The sequence below is a fragment of the Rhamphochromis sp. 'chilingali' genome (assembly GCF_963969265.1).
Source record: "Rhamphochromis sp. 'chilingali' genome assembly, chromosome: 2".
NCBI classification, from domain to species: domain Eukaryota; kingdom Metazoa; phylum Chordata; class Actinopteri; order Cichliformes; family Cichlidae; genus Rhamphochromis; species Rhamphochromis sp. 'chilingali'.
The window spans coordinates 39,524,976-39,544,401 of NC_137930.1; the positions used below are offsets into that span (position 1 = coordinate 39,524,976).

Consider the following 19,426-nt stretch of genomic DNA (forward strand, 5'->3'; position numbering starts at 1 on the left):
GATGTATGTTTTGTGTCTGTAAAGCAAATTCCTGCAATCAACTACCTACATCTTATCTCTCACTCACTGCGCTGCAAAAACAGAAAGATCAAACAGTCGTATTACAGATGGTGTCACATATTTGTGAATCCATAACTACGTGTATTCAGGCATCTTGGCATGCAGAGACCCTGCAGCTGTTGAGGGGAGGACTGTCAGCGGGAGTGTATTTATGTCAGATCTATGCCAACATTTGTCAGTTACAAAGAAAGGTTTGGGCAGTAATTAACTGTCTTTTAATTTATTAATTAAAAGCTCAACTCGGACCTCAAAAGCTTTACTCAGAATGTATTCTCTGGAATAAATCTTCTCGAATTCTTCCGTTTAAAAATGTATTACTAACTGGTCTGCAGGAGGCAGCATTGCAGCCGACAGTGCATTACCTGTCGGATTTCCTTGGTAAAAGAAGAAGAGAAGTAGGAAGACTTCCCTGTGGCCAATAATTCATTCCTCTTTGGAAACAGTTAAAGGAAAGCACCGTCTCCTGCCTCGACATGTCTACAGCGTACAAAAACAGGTGAGAGGCATTCAAATCTCTGCCCTCGTGAGGGATATAGGGCGCGCGCACATACTGAAGCTGTTTATTTCAGCAGCTAGCCTCCAAAGCGTAGAATTAGCATTAGCAGCCCCGCTGACCAGACACGAGCCCAGTTACAGCCGCTGGAACACGCGCATTGTGAACGCTAATATGGGTTTTTCAGCTAAAAAAAGAGTCACCGTTAGTATCGCAGATGGAAAGCGCGCAGGGTGCTTTGTAAACTCAAGTATTATGCTACCTCCGTGTTAGCACATCAGGTGACACAACTTCCTCCACTCCCAAAAGGCTAACAATTAGCCACTGTCCGGCTAACGGTATGTGCTGACTTTGTTTGTGTCACCGAAAGATTGACAATAAATCAGCTGTTCACACATAAACACTAGACCTGAACGGAAATTCAAACACATGTGCTTACTACAAACGAACCCGGCCCTCTGACCTGATAACTGCTCGACAAAAAGACCTTAATAATGCCTTTTTATGGGGTTTTTTTCTCTTTTGCATAAAACATAAAAACATAAAAACAACAAATGTCTCAGGTTTTGTTGTTGCCGCAAAATGTTGTACTGCTTGAAATTCCGTCTCCACCGTTGCTCGACACTGCGTGTATAGAGCAGGTAGTGCAACAATAGAAAAACAGTTGCGGGACGGCACTGTGTAGCGTTTGTCTAGGGTGTTGATCATTTTCCTAAATCCCTCGTTTTGCACAGTGTTGATGGAGCCATATCTTTGGTCAGGTGATAAGTGATAGCCTCCGTAATTTCTTTGTGCCTGCGGGAGTTCGACGTGTATAGGGAAGCGCTGTATAAGGTTCCCGTTATTGATGTTTGGGTGGTTGACCGGGACGGATTTTCTCCTGTCACTTTCTCGTCATCCCTGACTTGCTCTCCGCTGTTTTTTCCCTGCTAATTTTAGCATCACACGGCACAGCTTCTGTATCACGTGGTATAAGGCTCCGCCCTTGTCATTTGTTGAGCAGGAAGAGTGAGCGCTTGTTTTCATGCAGATTACGTCCCGGATCAAAATGCGGTACAATCGTCGTCGTCTTTTTTTTTCTCTCTCTCTTTTTTTTTTAAAAAATCGTTGTCATTTGGAAATGAGATCGCACATAAGTATGAATCGAGATCGCGATTTTCTAACGATTAATCGTGCAGCCCTAATTAAGACTTTTCAGTCGGGATTGAAAAGTGTTAATAGTGAGCGATGCCATTTCCCCATCTTCATATTTGACTCAGAGACAAGAGGCTGTCATCAATCTTCTTCTAAAATTCACTCTCTCCTGTTGTCTCTCTAACTCTGGTGAGTTAACATTTGGGTCAGAAATGAAACTGGCTCTAATCTCGCCTCCTTTTTTTCAGGATACAAGAGTTCAAAGTTGCCTTGGCTGAAGAAAAAATCAACTTGAAGACACTGAGGGAGCTGTGCTTTAATGGTAACTGGATTTTTTGAAGGGGTGGGACTGGTAATGTAATAGTACAATATTCTGTTAAGCTTTACTGACGGAACCTTTCTTTATTTAATGCAGGAATCCCTTTTGAAGGAGGCATACGAGCGCTGTGCTGGAAGGTGAGTCGCCCTGCCTCATGGGACCATTTTAGCTTTAGCTGGTTGTAATTGTATAAACTGGCGTCTCACTTTACAGACAAAAACATACCAGCAGACTCAAAGGTGTACTTTGAGGAAATGCCTCCAATACTTTATTACCTCATACTGTGAAAAGATGTGCTGCCCTTTTACGGCTGAACACTTTACAGTTTACTGGGCTGTTGGTGTCTAAGACAACTAACAATATCAGGGAACTGATTTTCTCTCCGTGAAATATCCAAACTCCAGGAAACACGGAAAAAATGCTGTCTAAGAGTTTCACTAATAGCTGCTGATCTGTTGTCTGCACTTTCTTTTTAATACTACAGCTTGTGTCTACATCCCTGCTGACACATGACACTTCCAACACTCCCACCACATGAGACCAAACTACAGACTGTATATAAAAGCTGGACATAGCCTCAGTGATGTCACCCAGTGGTTTTGGAGTGTGCAAGGAGCTTTGATCTGTTTGTAGGAGTGAAACAGCTTTAATTATGTTTTTAACACAGAGCGTCGTTCTTCTTGTGTTTTGTTTACCTCCTTCTCAGATCCTTCTTAATTACCTACCTGTTGATCAGACCCAGTGGGAGTCTTTCCTGAAAAAGCAAAGGTAAGTGGATCAGTTTAAAGCCCGATCAAAGAGCTGGTGCTTTGATTTTATTTAGGAGAACCCTTGTTTTGTGTCAGCTGCTCTGAGTCTGACTCACAAAACCTGATGCTGCTTATTATGATGCATTATGGTTGAAGTCGCAGCTCTGTTGTGGTTTCCTCTGTTTCACATGAGAGCACTGAGACCCAGTTTGGTCTTAACCACTCTTTCCTTCTACTGGGGTAATCAGTGAAATCTAAGAGTGTTGAAAAAGGACATTTTTAGTAAATGAATATGCAGCCTAAAGAAGATTGTCTTTTCCACCTCTGATTATTTAGATTTAGCAGTAAGTCTGCTCTGTGAGCTTCCCGATGTTCCATGTGCATAGATGGAAAGCTGGAGGCTTCTCGATTCTTATTCACTTTAAATGTGCCGAACTCACGAGTGGCCACACTACACTGTGGTTCTTTTGCTTTGTTTTGTGAATGCTGCTTAATTTGAAAAGATGAGTCAACCTAATTTTAAATGCTGCGGCTCAGTTGAGTAGTTCTTAAACTTTTTGCTTCACTTCAGTAGCTGGAAAAGGACACACAAGTTTTACCAGTCATCAGCAATCCAAATACAAGGACCCAAAGTAATCTTAAAACTTTTGGCCAGAGGGGCCGATGGCGCGATATGGCAGCCTCGCTTCTGTCAGTCTGCCCCAGGGCAGCTGTGGCTACAACTGTAGCTGCCTCCACCAGTGTGTGAATGTGAGAGTGAATGAATAGTGGCATTGTAAAGCGCTTTGGGTGCCTTGAAAAGTGCTATATAAATCCAATCCATTATTATTATTATTATTATTATTATTATTATTATTATTATTATTATTATTATTATTATTTAAAAAAGGTGACACATACACAGGGGGAAAAGCAAGCAAACTCAGAAGGGAAACGCTGACAAATTTACAAGAGGAAAAACTGTAGTCATTTTTCTTTTAGAGTTTAAACTATTTAATCAGTCAAACTTGTCAAAGAATAGAAAATCTAAAAAGAAACTTTATTTAACTTCAAAAACAGGACGTGAATCCTTCCATGTGATTCACTAATATATGAGAATCTGATGTGACTAATCAAATTCAGTGATTATTAATCAATTAATGTATTCTTTCCTTTTCTTCCATGGGTCTCACAGAGAGGTGTACTCCCAGTTCCTGAAGGAGATGATCATCCAGCCCGGCATTGCCAACGCCAACCTGGGCCTTTCCAGAGAAGACGTGACGATGGAGGATCACGTGAGTCATCCTCTGTCGTTCTCTCTTCGCTGCAGTGACGAGCTGAAAGAAATAATGAAACCAAATTGTGCTATGAGTGATAAATCGAAATGAAAATTAGCATCACCTCCCAACAGTTATACAAGTGTCAGATTGAGATAAACAGTGTGGATTCTCCTGCTGAGTGCCATTAAACTGTGTCAGGTGAATATAATTACAGAGTCTAAAGTCGTAAAACACTCACTGCTGCCGTTTTCAACTCGAGCACTCAGCAAGCAGGAGTTTGGTCTGATTCTGTTACAGATCTTTAGCTGAGGTCTGCATAATAAAGATTTTACTGGACTCGCAACATTAAATTTTATGGCTTGGCTTCATAAGGTTGTGCTTGAGTGAACCTTTAAACGTGTGAGTACTGAATAATACCTTTCACTTTGTGACTGCTGCCCACACTGGGCACAGACTGTGCAGTAATTTATATTTGAACGATGGCACACAGTGTAGCATAAACTAGAGCTGTTACAGAGGCTTTTTAAACAACCAAATCCATCACAATGAGTGCCTACCATGAATTAATTTGGGGGCGACCGTGGCTCAGGGGGTTGGGAATCGCATCTGTAACCGGAAGGTCGCTGGTTCGATCCCTGGGCTCTCTGTCCTGGTCGTTGTGTCCTTGGGCAAGACGCTTTACCCTACCGCCTACTGGTGATGGCCAGAGGGGCCGATGGCGCGACATGGCAGCCTGGCTTCTGTCAGTCCGTCCCAGGGCAGCTGTGGCTACAACTGTAGCTGCCTCCACCAGTGTGTGAATGTGAGAGTGACTGAATAGTCGTATTGTAAAGCACTTTGGCTGCCTTGAAAAGCGCTATGCAAATCCAATCCATTATTATTATTATTATTATTATTATTATCATCATTATTTATCACTCATATGCACATGGCTGTGCTTCATCTGTTTGACTCTAAAAACGTGGGAGTCAGAGTCTGAAGTGATAAGAAGCCAAGTTATCTCCATGCACACAGTGCACACACGCAGCAGCGTGATTCTGAAACTGTCGGATTTATATTTTGAAGTCACTTTAAAGTCAAATTTGCTCTGCAGTCAGATAAACGCTGAAGAGATGTACAGCACGTCCTTACAGATCACAGAAATATAGATCACCTTCTCCTGTGGCTCTTTGTCATGAGCCACTTGTCTTGACGAGTTTGATTGAATAGTTTTTATCTGATCTGATTCTTTTCAGCCTCTGAATCCAAACCCTGACAGCAGGTGGAACACCTACTTTAAAGATAATGAAATTCTGCTGCAGATCGACAAAGACGTGAGGTAAACACCTTTACCAGCTGTTCTGTTACTTCTGTTAAATAACAGTAATGTGAATGTGAGTGTTCACCTGCAGGCGGCTGTACCCGGACATGGCGTTCTTCCAGCGCCCCACAGAGTACCCCTGTCAGCTGATCCTGGACCCTCAGAACGACTACGAGACACTGCGTCGCCGAGTGGAGCAGACGACGCTGAAGGCACAAACGGTGAACTGCAACCGCAGCGGGGTCACCAATGTAAGCCTACATCCAGGGCATGAATGCGATTGTGGGGTCCAGCTCAGTTTTGCTGATTCAGGCCCATCTGTCGAATTTTGACTTTTCTGCCCCGCTTACAGTACAAACAGGTTAGTTCAGGTACAGTGACGCGCTGAAACAAAACCATCATCCTGGTATTAACAGCAGGAAGGGTTGAAGTTACTCACACGGCCTACATCAAAGCTGACACCGGTACAGCTGAGAAAACAAAACAGTTAATGACTAAGAATTCATCTCATTAGAAATGTAATAGGAATGTATAACTTATGATGGAATGATGATGGCCATCGTCAGCTATTTACATTCGTTTGTTGTACATGACTTTTCTGTAAACATTTATCCACCTATAAATCACAGACCTGAATTACTGCTTAATTACTGCAACATTACATAAAGTTTTTAAAACTACACGTTTACACAGTCACTTAAAGAGGAAATGGTGCAGCATTTTTTTACAGGTCAGGCATTTTAACCCTCAGGTTAATATCTGTAAAAGGGGTTTTAATTAACTTAGAAATTTAGATGTAAATGACTGAAAGGGCAATACTTTACCTCAAAGGAATGATCGTGGTTCTTTGGATAATATCTAGACAGATTCCTCTCTCTGCCGTGACAGTCTTTCAACCTCAGTTAATGGTGAAAAATGTAGATCATGTCCTGTACCAGGCAGGAAATAAAAACTTGGCAGTTGTTAAAACTTAAACCCCCTGATGACTGCTAAAACGTGCACATAATGTGTAAACGTTAAGTTTGAGTTATGTGCAGAAAAAGTGTGTGTTCACAAAGCAGCCTTGGTCACACAGTTTGTGTGTACAAAGAAACAGTTTTATTCAGAGGGCAGCAAGATTATTTATGTAGTGGAGAAACCCTGCTCATGTGGATATGACTAATCAGCATGAGCACCATGTCTCCATTTGTTTCACATCTATTTGATATTTGGTAACATTTACAGACATAACTGGCATAAATCAGGTGTTTCCTTCGCCAGTAAACGATAATAACATGGGCACATGTCTAATTGTCATTAATAGCATGTGTTCTGTGATAATAAGAATATTTTATGTGTTTGGCATATTTGCATTACAGTTTTGTCTGTTAGCATAAAAAATTAGAAGCGGCGTTAATCCTTGCTTCCATGTGATTGGCTGATTAGATATTACTGTTGCTATGCAGTTGTACAGGTGTGCCTAACAAAGTGGCCATTGAGTGTATGTTACTTAAAATCTGTTTCGGATCAGCTGTGTCTTGTTTTCTCAGGTGAGTTCACCTGGAAAGGCGCTGAACCTGTATCCATCTAACGAGTACGAGGTGCTGCCCAATGGCAGTGAAGCCCACTGGGAGGTGGTAGAGCGGATCCTCTTCATTTATGCCAAACTGAACCCTGGCATCGCCTACGTCCAGGGCATGAATGAGATTGTGGGGCCAATTTACTACACGTTTGCCACAGATCCCAACAGCGAGTGGAAAGGTTTGTAACGTTTAAAAGGGGAAAAAAGCTTACATAAACTCTGTTTTCCTTTTGGTGATTTTTTTTTTTTGTTTGTTTTTTTTACTGCGGCATCTCACAGAGCACGCTGAGGCAGACACCTTCTTCTGTTTCACCAATCTGATGTCGGAGAACAGAGATAACTTCATCAAGAGCCTGGACGACTCTCAGTGTGGCATTACCTACAAGATGGAGAGTGTGTACTCCATGCTCAAAGACAAAGACATGGAGCTATATCTTAAGCTGGTAAGGTTCACCTTTAACACATTTCTTGTTCCTTCCACTAAACACAGACGCAAACAAGTATTTTCTTCAATAACTCAATTACCAAATTGACTTGAATATGCTTTGTAACCAGGGTTTTAATAGTTTTGCAATTTTCATTAGTTTTTATTTTTATTTAGTTTTGACTTCAGATTTTCAATTTTATATCAGTTTTAATTAGTTTTTACCAATTGTTTGCTAGTTTAGTTTTTATTTTTTTGAAAATCCTTAGTTTCAGTTATAGTTTTAGTTGTGTTTGCAATAATTACGTGCAGCAAAATCCCAGTTTCATCATATCAGTCATGCTCTTCTGCTTATCCTTGGGTATGTTGCTATTCCAGCTACCATACCCTGCACCCTGGACAGGTCACTTGTCTGTTGCAGGGCTAACACGCAGAGACAGACAACTCACATTCCCACCTATGGGTTCTTTAAATAAATAAATAAATAAATTAGGGCAGATGAACAACCATTGATACCAGGCAACTATAAAATGTATATCTTGGCCCCACTGAGACTATTAACTCTTGCAGCACCGGGTGTTCATAATTTTGGTTCAAGTGAATTGATAAACTTTTTGAAGGCAGTTGACTCACACAGTTATGTAGACATCCCAGTCCTGTTGTCTCGGGATGCATCACGCTGCCTTGCCTGGGGTTAGCTTCTGTTTTCTGGGGATGAGGGTTGAGTGTGCTCCCTTACCTTCTCAAGGTAAGCTAGGTTAGCCTTCTTGTGTGAGCTTTTCAAGTGCACTTTAAGGTTTGTGGGATTTTTTTTCCCTTTAGAAATGTCCCTCATAATTTGTGTCTTTCCACTACAAGTCACTTTATCCAAAACACAGTCATATTCAAAGTAATCCCAAATTGGACTCGGGCGCTTTCTCCCGACTTTTCCTGACATGATTCTGCGCGAGGACGGAGCAACACAGACGACTCGACTAACATACTGCCACCTGCAGGCATAATGAGACAGCAAGACAAAAATCTGGAAACTCAACTTCATTTTCACTCTTGACTATTGTATGACACGCACACATCAATGAAAACTAAACACATTTTTGCTATAAATTCAGTTAATTTTAGTTAGTTTTGTGAGCACTCATTACAGTTTTAGTTAGTTTTCCTTTTTTTGTTTTTATTTCTGTTAATGAAAATGTTTTTTCACTTCTAGTTTTCGTTATTTCGTTAGTTTTCGTTAACGATGATAACCTTGTTTGTAACAGAGCTGCTTCCAGTCAGCCCTTTTCCAGTTTCTCTTATTGATAAGATACTTTAAAAAAGTAGAAAAGATCTCTCCTGTCCTTCCTCTTGTAGGATTTAAATAATTTTTGTCGGACAGTCAGCACTTTTCATGATGTTTCTTTTCAAGATAATCGCCTGTAACTGCTGTGATTCTTGGCTGTTTGACAGACTTTCTTCTCACTCATCAGGAATTTATTTCCTACAAAGCAGCAAAACAGAAACTCCCACAGGTTAAACTGGGCTGACCAGATACGTTTAAAGCCTACTGACTCTGAATTACTAAACATGAGCTCTCACAATCAAAGCAACTTGTAATTTTCATGTTAGATTGTATGTAAAAGATGATGATTTTTTTTTATTATTATTATTATTCATTTATTTTTTGGTAAGAATCAACCTCTGGGAATAAATATCAAAGCCAGTGCTGCAGCACCACAAGCTAATTTCTCTCGTGGTCTCTTGATGCTGGCTCTAAAAGCGAGTTAGTCCCCATACAGGGAGTGCAGAATTATTAGGCAAATGAGTATTTTGTCCACATCATCCTCTTCATGCATGTTGTCTTACTCCAAGCTGTATAGGATCGAAAGCCTACTACCAATTAAGCATATTAGGTGATGTGCATGTCTGTAATGAGAAGGGGTGTGGTCTAATGACATCAACACCCTATATCAGGTGTGCATAATTATTAGGCAACGTCCTTTCCTTTGGCAAAATGGGTCAAAAGAAGGACTTGACAGGCTCAGAAAAGTCAAAAATAGTGAGATATCTTGCAGAGGGATGCAACGGTCTCAAAATTGCAAAGCTTCTGAAGCGTGATCATCGAACAATCAAGCGTTTCATTCAAAATAGTCAACAGGGTCGCAAGAAGCGTGTGGAAAAACCAAGGCGCAAAATAACTGCCCATGAACTGAGAAAAGTCAAGCGTGCAGCTGCCAAGATGCCACTTGCCACCAGTTTGGCCATATTTCAGAGCTGCAACATCACTGGAGTGCCCAAAAGCACAAGGTGTGCAATACTCAGAGACATGGCCAAGGTAAGAAAGGCTGAAAGACGACCACCACTGAACAAGACACACAAGCTGAAACGTCAAGACTGGGCCAAGAAATATCTCAAGACTGGTTTTTCTAAGGTTTTATGGACTGATGAAATGAGAGTGAGTCTTGATGGGCCAGATGGATGGGCCCGTGGCTGGATTGGTAAAGGGCAGAGAGCTCCAGTCCGACTCAGACACCAGCAAGGTGGAGGTGGAGTACTGGTTTGGGCTGGTATCATCAAAGATGAGCTTGTGGGGCCTTTTCGGGTTGAGGATGGAGTCAAGCTCAACTCCCAGTCCTACTGCCAGTTTCTGGAAGACACCTTCTTCAAGCAGTGGTACAGGAAGAAGTCTGCATCCTTCAAGAAAAACATGATTTCCATGCAGGACAATGCTCCATCACACGCGTCCAAGTACTCCACAGCGTGGCTGGCAAGAAAGGGTATAAAAGAAGAAAAACTAATGACATGGCCACCTTGTTCACCTGATCTGAACCCCATTGAGAACCTGTGGTCCATCATCAAATGTGAGATTTACAAGGAGGGAAAACAGTACACCTCTCTGAACAGTGTCTGGGAGGCTGTGGTTGCTGCTGCACGCAATGTTGATGGTGAACAGATCAAAACACTGACAGAATCCATGGATGGCAGGCTTTTGAGTGTCCTTGCAAAGAAAGGTGGCTATATTGGTCGCTGATTTGTTTTTGTTTTGTTTTTGAATGTCAGAAATGTATATTTGTGAATGTGGAGATGTTATATTGGTTTCACTGGTAAAAATAAAAATTGAAATGGGTACCGTATTTTCACGACCATAAGGCGCACTGTGCTAAAAGGCGCAGTCTCAGTTATGTGTGCCCTTACTGTATTTAACACACACATAAGGCGCACTGGACCATAGGGCGCATACAAGTACCGTATGCGTATTTAAAAATAAAGCGGGAGCAAACCTGAATTCGGTACCTTACTCACATTTCTATTGCCGGTAATCGTCATCATCAACAACACACAAGCATACAAGTGTGCGTATTTAAAAATAAAGCAGGAGCAAAACAAAGTTTGGTACTCACATTTTTATCATCAATCAAACCCATCGAAGTCCTCATCCTCTGTGTCTGAATTGAACAGCTGCGCTAAATCTCCATCAAACATGCCAGGTTCACTGTCTTCACTGTCAGAGTCACTTTCCGTGCCGTGCGGCTCCTCGGAAACGATGCCGGCTTTTGCGAAAGCTCGAACAACAGTGCCAGCAGACATGTTAGCCCAAGCATCTACAATCCATTGGCAAATTGTGGCGTAACTCGCCCGGCGCTGCCTTCCACTCTTAGTGAAACAAACCACCTGGTCTCCTTACATACACCTCCCTCAGCCAGTCTTTCATCATTTCCTCATCCATCCAGCCCTTTTCATTTGCCTTAATGATGATTTCTGCTGGAAACTTCTCTTTAGGCAAAGTCTTTCGCTTAAAAATCACCATAGGCGGCAGTTTCTGTCCATTAGCATGGCAGCCAAGCACAACAGTAAAAGAAGACTTTTCATACCCCGTTGTGCGTATCGCTAGCGTGCTGGTCCCCTTCTTCTCCACAGTGTGACTCACCAGGATGTCAAAAGTGAGCGGGACCTCGTCCATGTTTGTGATGTGGCTGGGCTGGATGTTTTTGTCGCCGATGTGTTTGCTGCAGTAGGAGCGGAAGATGGCCAGCTTTTCATTATAATCCGCTGGAAGTTGCTGCGCTACCGTAGTCCTGGTCCGGATGGAAAAATGGCACCGTTTCATAAAACGAAAGCACCAAGACGGACCTCCTTGGAAATGTTCAATGTTCATCTCTTCAGCTAGTGAAACTGCTTTTAGCCGAATGGTGACCGTCGAAACGCTTCTCCCGCTCGCTCTTTGCTCGATGATCCACCGCTCGAGTCTTTCCTACAACTCGGGCCACCTCGCCTTATGTCCGCGGAAACTCAGCTGCGTTTTCTTGACCTGTCGGAGCTTGTTTTCCAGCTTCCTCCATTTGCAAACCATCGATTCGTTAATCTTAAATTCTCTCACGGCTGCTCGATTTCCATGTTCCTCCGCGTAGCTGATGGCCTTCAGTTTAAACTGTGCTTCGTAAGCGTGTCTCTTTGCCATTTTCAGGGTTGTTAAAACAACGATGTCCTGCATAATGCACATACCTGTTCTTTTATACAGGTATGTGCGATTGTCCCGGTATATACCATCAACGCCCACACTTCACCCTTTAACGTTCTCATGGTGTTCTCTACTACGTCCTCCTTACAACACATAGGGCGCACCGCGCTATAGGGCGCGCCGCACTTTTTGAAGAAAATCTAAGACTTTTAAGTGCGCCTTATGGTCGTGAAAATACGGTATATATTTTTTTGTTAAGTTGCCTAATAATTATGCACAGTAATAGTCACCTGCACACACAGATATCCCCCTAAAATAGCTAAAACTAAAAACAAACTGTTACGCCCCTAGTCTAGGCGGGTAGGGACGCACATAAGGTTGGAGGAGAGAGAGACAAATCCCCGCCCTGGTTCCCAAGCCAAACGTCCAAACCAGTTGTGAGTAAAAAAAGTGATTTTATTTAAGGACAAGAAGCATAGCTCCAGGGTGAGCCCAGGCCAAAATAATAAACAAAACCAACTAAGTCCCACCAGAAAAGACTAACTAAACCCTAAGAAAGAAAAAAGAACAAACAAATGACAGAGCTATCCCTCGCTCCCTGACCAAGAAAACAGGAGAAAACGATTCCAAAAGAAAAGGCAGCTCACCCCTTCCGCTTCAGCCCACGAGTGCCTAAGCTCTCAGCTAATGCACTAGGAGCGGCTTTTACAATTCACACTCCCACAAATACACAAGATAAACACAGGCTGGGAAAACCAGGGTCAGGACTGCGACGGCTGTCAGGCTACTCGCTCGTTCCACACTCACTCTCTCTCTCTCTCTCTCTCTCTCTCTCTCTCTCTCTCTCTCTCTCTCTCTCTCTCTCTCTCTCTCTCTCTCTCTCTCTCTCTCTCTCTCTCTCTCTCTCTCTCTCTCTCTCTCTCTCTCTCTCTCTCTCTCTCTCTCTCTCTGGAGCTGTCAGAGCAGCTTTTTGAATGGTCCAATCAGCTGCTCACTACTCTTCATTAGGGGAGGGACCTGTAAAGAGTCTTAAACACAGTAAAGAGACACAGAACAAACAGCCCACACAGTGTTCTTATGGCCACAGCCGTAACACAAACGAAAAACTACTTCCAGTTTTTTGGGTTCATTGAGAACATGGTTGTTGTTCAATAATAAAATTATTCCTCAAAAATACAACTTGCCTAATAATTCTGCACTCCCTGTAGACTCCCGGGTTTAAATGTCCAACTTTTCAGCAAAAATAAACACCTTTACAGCTTCTAGAATGTGACTGACAGGTGGATGGTGACACATTCATCTGTAGCTGCTAGCTGTCTATTAGGTTTCACCTCAGCTAACTGGAGTCTCAGAACTGGACCTCTGGACTGTATGGTGTTTGCATCTTCTGGGCCAATTTGCTGAGGATAGGCCTAGCAGACAGGTAAAAACTGCAGTCAAGACTGAAACTGTAGACCTGAGCGAAATCCAAATGGATACTAATAAACCTTCCAACTCCAAATAGATCTGGTGACAATGGCTGCCTGGGTGTGAGCCCACTGGGAAGTATTCTGAGTTACTTTCAACAACCCAAACTAAGCAGTTTCTGGGCAATACACCTAGTGCTCCCAAAGCAGCACCCATAGGGCATACTTCTAATTCACTGTCAAAATATTAAATTTTTTTCTTGATCAGCTGCAGGTGCAAGGAAAAAATAAACAGCCCTTGGAATTACCAAGATATCTACCGGTACTTTGATTATTCATAAATTCATAATTAGTCATAATTATAAACAAACACAAAATCAAAACAAACCAGTACTGCTGTGTTTTCTTTCATTTATGGAACAGCTTCATGTTCTCCCTGCAATAAAAATTTAAAAAAGTAAAATGCAGATTAAATTCTTGTTTAAAAATTGTTGCATTGACTTCCTGTGTGTCTTCCCCCCACAGGAAGAGCAGAACATCAAACCACAATATTTCACCTTCCGCTGGCTCACCCTGTTGTTATCTCAGGAGTTCCTCCTGCCAGATGTCATCCGCATCTGGGACACACTTTTTTCTGACCAGGACAGATTCCATTTCCTCATCCTGGTCTGCTGCGCCATGCTCATGTGAGTCTTTCAGACTGGATTGAATTTATTTCAGTTATTTTTATATGTCATCAATTGGACATGATTCTCCTGAGATTTTTAGAGCCAAATACAATAACTTTAGTTTACTTTAAATGTATAAATACAAACATGCAAGCAATCCAGGTCTTTGTCTTTAAGACATGACTCTAGTTTTATTAATTGATCTGTCATCTTCATAATTATAATTGGGTATCATCTGCATACAATAGAAACTGTGTTATTTTCTAATAGATTACCTGAAGAACGCGCACAGAGCATGAAATGTTAATTATTCAGGTGTAAAAGACTATGGGCAGACTAGGCTTTCAAAGTCCGAGTCAGGGTGCTATTTAGCATTACAGTGTTCTTTGCGAAGAGGAAAAATGACTCGGCAGTCTTTGCAGAAGTACTTGAGTTTTGTGTGAATTTAGAAGTAGGCATTAGTTGTCTTGCTTCATAGATGGATATAAGTGGGTGTCATCTGCATAGAAGTGTATGCACTTTCTTTTTTTTGTTTTTTAAATAACATTTCCTAAGGGAAGCATTCACACTGTGTCAACTCCTCCTTCTCACAGACTTATCCGGGATAACTTATTGGCTGGTGATTTCACAGTGAACATGAGATTACTGCAGGTACAACTCTAAAGCACACAGTGTTCATGTTCAGACATGCAGCTGATGCTACAGGGATTAATTGGGCTGGATATGTCTTTCAGGATTACCCCATCTCAGACGTCCACACCATCCTGACCAAAGCCAAAGACCTGCAGGATACATCCTAACCTGGTCCTCGTCCTCCCGCCTTCTCTGGTCACGTGTGGTAGGTGGTAGTCTAAAACAAAAAGGAGAAAAAAAAAAAAAAAAACAACAAAAAAACATTTGTCATGTCAAATGTGTTGTGGATGGACCTGACCAATGAAGAGTCTGCACGGATGTTGGGGACAGCGTGCAAAACTTGGGAGGACATGCTGAAACTTCCTCGAAATGAGTGGAGGATGGAGGGGTGCCTTGTGTCATAATGCATTATGGGAAAAGGCTCCCTTGGTACGTGCCTGTCCTGCTTTCTCAGCCATCTCTCCCGTGGAGACAAATGAAGGTCTGTAGGGAGGCGGGGCCACAGTAATCCTACACTACCAATCGTAACCACATGTTCAACGAAGGAGCCAAGAATTCAAAGGAAACTCCCACTGCGATCACGTATGTAGTCCGATTGAGTTTAACTGTGTTGAGCAGTATGTGCATGTTTGTTCTTCTAAAAAAAAAAAAGTTAATTTTCAATGATTTTTGCTGATGTAAGAAACATGTATGCCTTACCTTTTGAAGGATGTGAAATGGGAGATGGCATTTCTGTGTATATATTCACTCTGACATCAGAAACATGAAGCGATAGTTTCCGCCTGTTATCATCTCAGCAATGCTTTCTAACCTTTTGGAGAATCACAGCAGAAGGAAACTGCTGTTGAAAGAATGGTGTTGTTTTTTCATACTGAACACTATTTTCACAGCAGTTTTATTTTTTTCTTCCTCTAGCCCAAAGAAGCAAGTCTCACAACTACGTTGGGACCAATGTGCACTTAATTTTAATAGTAATGAAATATTAACAGTATGGTTTAGTGAAGTTCTTAATTTTTGATCAGCAATCAGTCCAGCTTCTGGAAATTGCCAATGTCATCGACCAATCGGAGGAAATGTGTGAGGAGCTAAAATAGCTTGTTTGAGACAGAAGGATTAACTGAGCCCAGTGTAAGATAAAGAAGGATTATTCTTATCTATGAATCATGCACAGTTGCTCAAGTAACTTAAAATGAAAAGAGGGTGTTTTTTTTGTTTGTTTGATGTTTTTGGATAGTGAGGAATTATCTTTACATAGCAATGCATCAACCACACAGCTGCCTTTTAGGCAAACTTTCTAAAAGTTGGCATGAAACACTTCTTTTCTCCTCTTCTTTACAGAGTGCAGTTGTTCAGTCAGAAAGGAGGCTTGGCTGTTTATAACAAAATAATAGCCTTGCTAAATTTAAGTTAATCACTTTGGTTTAGACTGATGATGTTCAGTGTGAAAACGGCATCCTGGCTCATTGCACTTTTCTCTTCTGATGTGCACGTCTGTGTCCAGCCTTGAGCTTGTAACACGTCAGTGAGGAGAATCAATGCAGAATCAGAAAAGAAGCGAACTGTTGAAGCTTATTGAGTGATGACGCTCATATGAAGGCACTCTGTGTGGATATTTGATCTGAACACGAATGAAAAGAGGTCATTCTAACTCTAAGAATTTGTAATGTGGCCCTACATGCACAGGCCCAGGGCCATTAAAGTGCAGTGTTTATCGTCTTTACAAACACTTCTCAGAAGTTGGTTTCGGCATTAAATAATCTAAGCTTTCCCTGTCTGCTTTTTATTTTCTGCTTCTAAAAATTAAACCTAATCTTCCACACTATAGAAACATTACTTTTCTTCATTTACTTTTACCTACAGTCTGTAACAGTGCTGAACTTTGAGGAAGTGTTAAGTTGCTCTTTCACTTAAACTGAAAAGATTATTCTTGCTCAACTTATCATAATGAATCAAAGTGGACCTGTTCTTCTTTTCCTGTTTCCTGTCTCATAGTTCCTGCTCCAGTGGTGGATGTTCATATTAAACACGGCCAAAGTTAACAAATAACAAGGTCAGTGTACAGTTAGTCCCTCTGACACCAAAGCTCAGGCTGCAAAATGCTCCAAACACTCATTTTTTTCCTTTCTACTTTTGGACTTGCATGAAGTCACAGAGAAGGGACGTCCCTAATACAGTCATGTTAAGCACAGACGACCCACACACTTCAGTTGACAAGGGGCAGTCAGTCAGAATAAAGTTGGCTTAAAGGGGGAGGAGCTAAAATGGCTAGCTTGAGATCTAAAGGTCTGCTCCAAGGCTCCGTGTAAAATAAAGAAGTATTATTTTGAACTGTGAATTATGCAAAGCTCCTCTTGTAGAGTTCAGGAAAAAACTGGAGCTGGAAATTAGAACAATGCATCCACTTAAATCTAAAACCAGTAAAATCTCAGAACCTGAGAAATGGCTGTTTTGTTTTAGTTTTAGTGACCGCTTTTAACTGTCAGACTTAATATAACACTAACTGTTAATCTAACAATAGCTTCATATGTAGGGAAAAATTTATGAATTACACATAAACTGCTTTAACACTTTGAGACGATAAAGTCAACATTTGTGAGAAAAAGGTGATGAGGTGAATCCAGATAAAGTTTTTCCTGATGGGGGAAAAACACAAATCTTCTTGCAAAATTATGACTTTAAAATGTCATTTTGGCTTCTTTTTTTTTTTTTTTAAAGAACAAAAAAAAACAAAAAACTTTAATGCTTAACTTTTTTCTTTAAATATCACTCTTCTTTAAACCTGCAATGGCCCATACATTCTGCTGTAAAAGTGATCGTAAGGTGTTTTCCCACCAACGCTGTTTAGTCTGTTTAAATCGAGGATGTGTGAACATGGTGATCACAGCAAATCAACCACACCGAGACCCTTTGGAGGTGGTCACGCTGCGGTTCGTTTATGGTGGCTAAACCAACTACTAGATATACGCTACAAGTCTGAGCTAAAAAACTTAAAAGAGTAATATAAGGTTGGAGTCACAGTACAGACACATCTGGTCGCTGAGTGGACCGAACAGTTCACTTGTTTTCATCTCTGTGTGAAAACAGACCAAAACACAGGGAAAATCTACAAGTTTACAAACTCATCACTTATTTAGACCAGATTAAACGAACAATAGGTGTGAAATCCCCCTAAACTAACAATAGAAATCAATATTTAGTCAAGCTGGAGATGGTACGTCGCACTTTAAATGAAATGACAGATCTCCCAAAATCTGTATTTTCAGATTGTCTCAAATAATCTGAGCTGTTTTTGTGTTTTTATTAAGGAAAACTGGAATCATTTTTTTCTGTACAATAATTTCAGTTTATTTAATGAAGCTGTGCAAAATATTAGGCTGGAAAAACACATTTGAGCTCCGTTTTAAAAACTGCAACCAGATCAGTATTAGACCCACTACAGGTTTCATAATGTGAAGCCACAATCAGATCTTTAGTCAGCAAGATTTTTTTTTTTCTAATCTTTCCTGACAATAAACTGCAGAAAACTTCAAAAAGTGCAGTTTGGGTAAAACTTTCAAGGCTCATATCACCATGTGAGATATATGGCTGCTTAAAACAAGTGATAACATATGACCGGCCTCCTTTCTACCTGCACTTTGATACCAGGGTTGTCCTCCAGCTGTGACTCCTGCTGTTTAAATGGGTTTTTCAACCACAAAAATATTTAGATCTCAGAAATTCTGGAAAGATTAAATAAATAAAAAAGCACCAAATTTCATCCCAGTTGCTGAGGTTCCATGTCCTGTTAGTGTACAAACAGCCATGGTGCTAAGATAAAATTATAAGTAGCTTCAATAAATGCACTGGCGTTATTGTACAAACAAAAATGAGCTGATTCTGAGGAGGTCCGCTGGGAACCTTTCTCATATTTTGCTGATTTTACATCAAATCTTCCGCACTTCTTGTTGTACTTTCTAACCTCTTACTGTCCATTGAGTAGTTAAGGGTTCAGTCAGATCTTCCTTTTCTGTTTTATGTTATAACAGACGAACGTTGAGGCCAAAGTTGCTTTGAGAGTTGAATTGAGAGGCCCACGTGCTGTTTAAGCATGTTTGTTAACATGCTTAAAATGCAACATCACTGTGACTGATACGAGGTTAAAGATCAGTAATCACGTTAAAAATCTGAGATTAGTTTTCCCCCCAAATAATCACAATTATGATTTTTACCATAAGTAGCCCTGCCACAGCTACACAGGTTGTTCACATTTCTGCTGACACTGTTAAATCGATCTTTCATGTTTCTGACTCCGCAAGGAACAAACGCACAACTACACTAATCTTTGTTTCCTGACAACCTGCAGCTGAAGTTAAATCTGCAGTTTTTGGGTTTTTTTGCATCTCAAGAAAAAGCCGGCATGAAAATGAAAGTATTGAAGTGTATTTTAGTCTCATTAAACCACTTCTGAACATCTGGAATATTCTGTTCAGTGTGAAAGAGCAAGTTTACGAAGACCAAAATTATTCTGTATTTTTACCATGTTGGGATTTTTACTTTTTTTATTTTGAGGGACTGTTACTAGTTAGATTCCCATGCTCCTCTTTTAATGTGTATTTATTTTTTATTTCCTGTGTGTGTGTGTGTGTGTGTGTGTGTGTGTGTGTGTGTGTGTGTGTGTGTTGAAGGGGGTGATGTTCTCTATACTCAGTCTTATATCAGTTATATGCATGGAATGGATTTTGTAAGATGATTTTTGTAAAACGTCTCCAGTGTTAAGACTTGTAAATATGTTTTTACATGTTTGCAGACGTGCATTAAAATATTAAAATGAACAATGGGATAAATCGCATGCCTCTTTCTTTCTGGTTTCAGAATAAGTCGGATTCTGTAAAATTCTGTCTATGAGGACCCTACTTCTCCGGTGGCCTCTGTAAATACTTTCATGATGAGTTTATGATCTCAGCTGCTAGTTTCAAGTCTTTGGTCAAATAATTATCATGTTTTAT

The 19,426-nt window shown here is 40.9% G+C and overlaps 1 protein-coding gene across 2 annotated transcripts; it reads left to right on the top strand.

Moving 5' to 3' along the window:
- Nucleotides 1-416: 416 nt before the first annotated feature.
- On the top strand, nucleotides 417-19,264 carry tbc1d13 (TBC1 domain family, member 13). 2 transcript variants are annotated; one of them, XR_013970867.1, is made up of 13 exons: nucleotides 417-556; nucleotides 1,936-2,009; nucleotides 2,103-2,143; nucleotides 2,713-2,774; nucleotides 3,930-4,029; nucleotides 5,250-5,332; nucleotides 5,406-5,565; nucleotides 6,844-7,054; nucleotides 7,155-7,318; nucleotides 13,666-13,826; nucleotides 14,402-14,459; nucleotides 14,543-15,023; nucleotides 15,357-19,264. XR_013970867.1 is itself a non-coding variant. In XM_080875983.1 (12 exons), exons 1-12 carry the CDS (start codon nucleotides 534-536, stop codon nucleotides 14,606-14,608), a joined length of 1,203 nt encoding a protein of 400 aa, XP_080732109.1. In that variant the 5' UTR covers nucleotides 417-533; the 3' UTR covers nucleotides 14,609-19,264. The 2 variants fall into 2 exon arrangements, 1 of the variants encoding a protein (XP_080732109.1); XM_080875983.1 differs by having other exon boundaries at nucleotides 14,543-19,264.
- The last annotated feature ends 162 nt before the right edge of the window (nucleotides 19,265-19,426 follow it).